General features: G+C 36.9%; 1 protein-coding gene across 1 annotated transcript in view; it reads left to right on the top strand.

The window, feature by feature from the left end:
* Nucleotides 1–1,633, top strand: part of LOC109238898 (acyl carrier protein 1, mitochondrial) — a 2,927-nt gene extending 1,294 nt beyond the window's left edge. The window contains exon 2 of the mRNA XM_019405385.1: nucleotides 1,167–1,633. Coding sequence (XP_019260930.1) covers nucleotides 1,167–1,343 — 177 coding nt within the window. The 3' untranslated portion in view covers nucleotides 1,344–1,633. The remainder of the gene's footprint in view (nucleotides 1–1,166) is intronic.
* The last annotated feature ends 306 nt before the right edge of the window (nucleotides 1,634–1,939 follow it).

The raw sequence follows: 1,939 nt of genomic DNA, 5'->3' as shown, positions 1-1,939 counted from the left end.
GGGGGGGGGGGGGGTGTTTAGGGTTGTAATAAGAAAAAGGTGAACCAAGGATAGGGACTGCACATAAGTTGCATAGTAGCACCAGCACCAACCAGGAAAGCCTCCAACCCTAAGTTAATGTTTAACATATTTAAGATTAAATTTGGAACAGATTGCAGTGACGTGATAAGTTGCTCGGACTCGGGTGCGGATCTAGATGTTGGATCCTTCATGATCTAAATTTAGATCATAAGATTCAGGTGCGGGGATTCAACTAAAATAATTCAAATGTCTAAAAATAGAGTTACAAGAATATGCCTAGATCGAGACATTATGTGGAAACTTATATGGTGCTTGTAAAGTGTAGAAAATTTCTCTTTTATATACAAGGAATTCCATTTTCTTCAATTTCACCCTAGTTTCTGTTTTTATTTCAAAAATCATTGTATCTATTTCGAATTTCTCCCTCGATTTTGGTCAAAGTACCCCAAATCGATTTACAAGATCCGCTACAGATCCCATACCCTCACCCACACCCACATCGTGTTGACGCGGGTGCGATACCGAAAGTGAAAGAGTCCGAGCAATTTAGGAGATATGAACCATTTTAAGTAGCTTACTTGGGGTCCAATGGACTATAACTTTGTTCATTAAAGGTTAATCCATTAGGAGATAATTATCTGAAAAAGGAAATGATGCTTTTAGAGCTCTGTTGTGAGAGGAGAGCTATTAGGATAAATTTCTGTCAAGAACTTCAAAAATCAGGTTATGATCATTCTCTCTTTTCTTTTCTTGTCTGCGTTAAATGGGGTTAAGTACATGCCAACAGGTGTTTCACTTAGGTCTTTGCAGTTCTTGCACCGAACTTTCAGTGTGATGATGGATTATGCACAATAGTTAGATTTACCTGCAAGCTTTCAAAGTGGATAAAGAGAGTAATCACTTTCACTATCGCCATTTGGTGTTCTATATTATCAAAACAAAGTAATGTTGATATATTCTGTTAGTGGTGTTTGTTGACTCAATTGATTCAATGCCATGATTGCAATCATCTCTTTCCATCTTTCCTTTGTGCCAGTACATAAGCTGGTTGTTAAACAATTTAAACCTGAAAATTTAACTGGATACTCTTTTGTTATCCGGGAAATCATTATGGGCTTTATGGTTAATGGTTATCTTTTATACAGGTGAGCCCTGAAGTCCACTTTGAGAAGGATCTGGGCTTAGACAGCTTAGATACAGTTGAGATTGTAATGGCTCTGGAGGAAGAGTTCAAACTGGAGATTCCAGACAAGGAAGCTGTCAGGATAGAATCCTGCGAACATGCAATTGAGTATATTTATAATCATCCAATGTCTAGTTAAACTCAATGCATCTTTGTTTGTTTGCATTTGTTCATCAAAATCAAAGGTACACTTGCTCCTTGTCGTTTGACTAGTTCAAGGTTGTAGAATTTTGATCCTCTTGAGAGAGGCAATAATCAGACTCTTTGGAAGACCAATTGCTCAGGCTTTGCCATTGAGGATTATATCATCATTTTGTTGCTTTTCTGGAAGACATGACTCAGTATTTATTCTGTTAGCGTCTTTCCTCTTATAATATCCGAATGCCACAAAATTCAAGCTTGCTTTGATTGTTGCACTGATTTGAAAAATCTGTCTACTCAGACTCAGGAACTTGTAAAGGTGATGCTGGATATTGAGCTGTGAAATATCTCCAGCTTATTATGAAGGGAAATTATCATCTGCAATAAAACCTCAAGGATTGGAGTGAATTAGGGGTGTGTTTGGCATGAAGGAAAATATTTTCCTGGAAAATGAGTGGTTTTATCACTTATTTTTCCATGTTTGGTTGGTGAACGAAAAACTTTTTCCGGAAATATTTTCTAGTGTTTGGTTAGAAAGTAAAAAAATATTTTTCTAGGAAAATAATTTTCTATGCTATTCTCTTCTCGTCCCCC

The sequence above is a fragment of the Nicotiana attenuata genome, unplaced genomic scaffold, assembly GCF_001879085.1.
Source record: "Nicotiana attenuata strain UT unplaced genomic scaffold, NIATTr2, whole genome shotgun sequence".
Classification (NCBI taxonomy): Eukaryota; Viridiplantae; Streptophyta; class Magnoliopsida; order Solanales; family Solanaceae; genus Nicotiana; species Nicotiana attenuata.
Note: the sequence above shows the minus strand (reverse complement) of the source record. Positions and strands in the feature narration are given on the sequence as shown.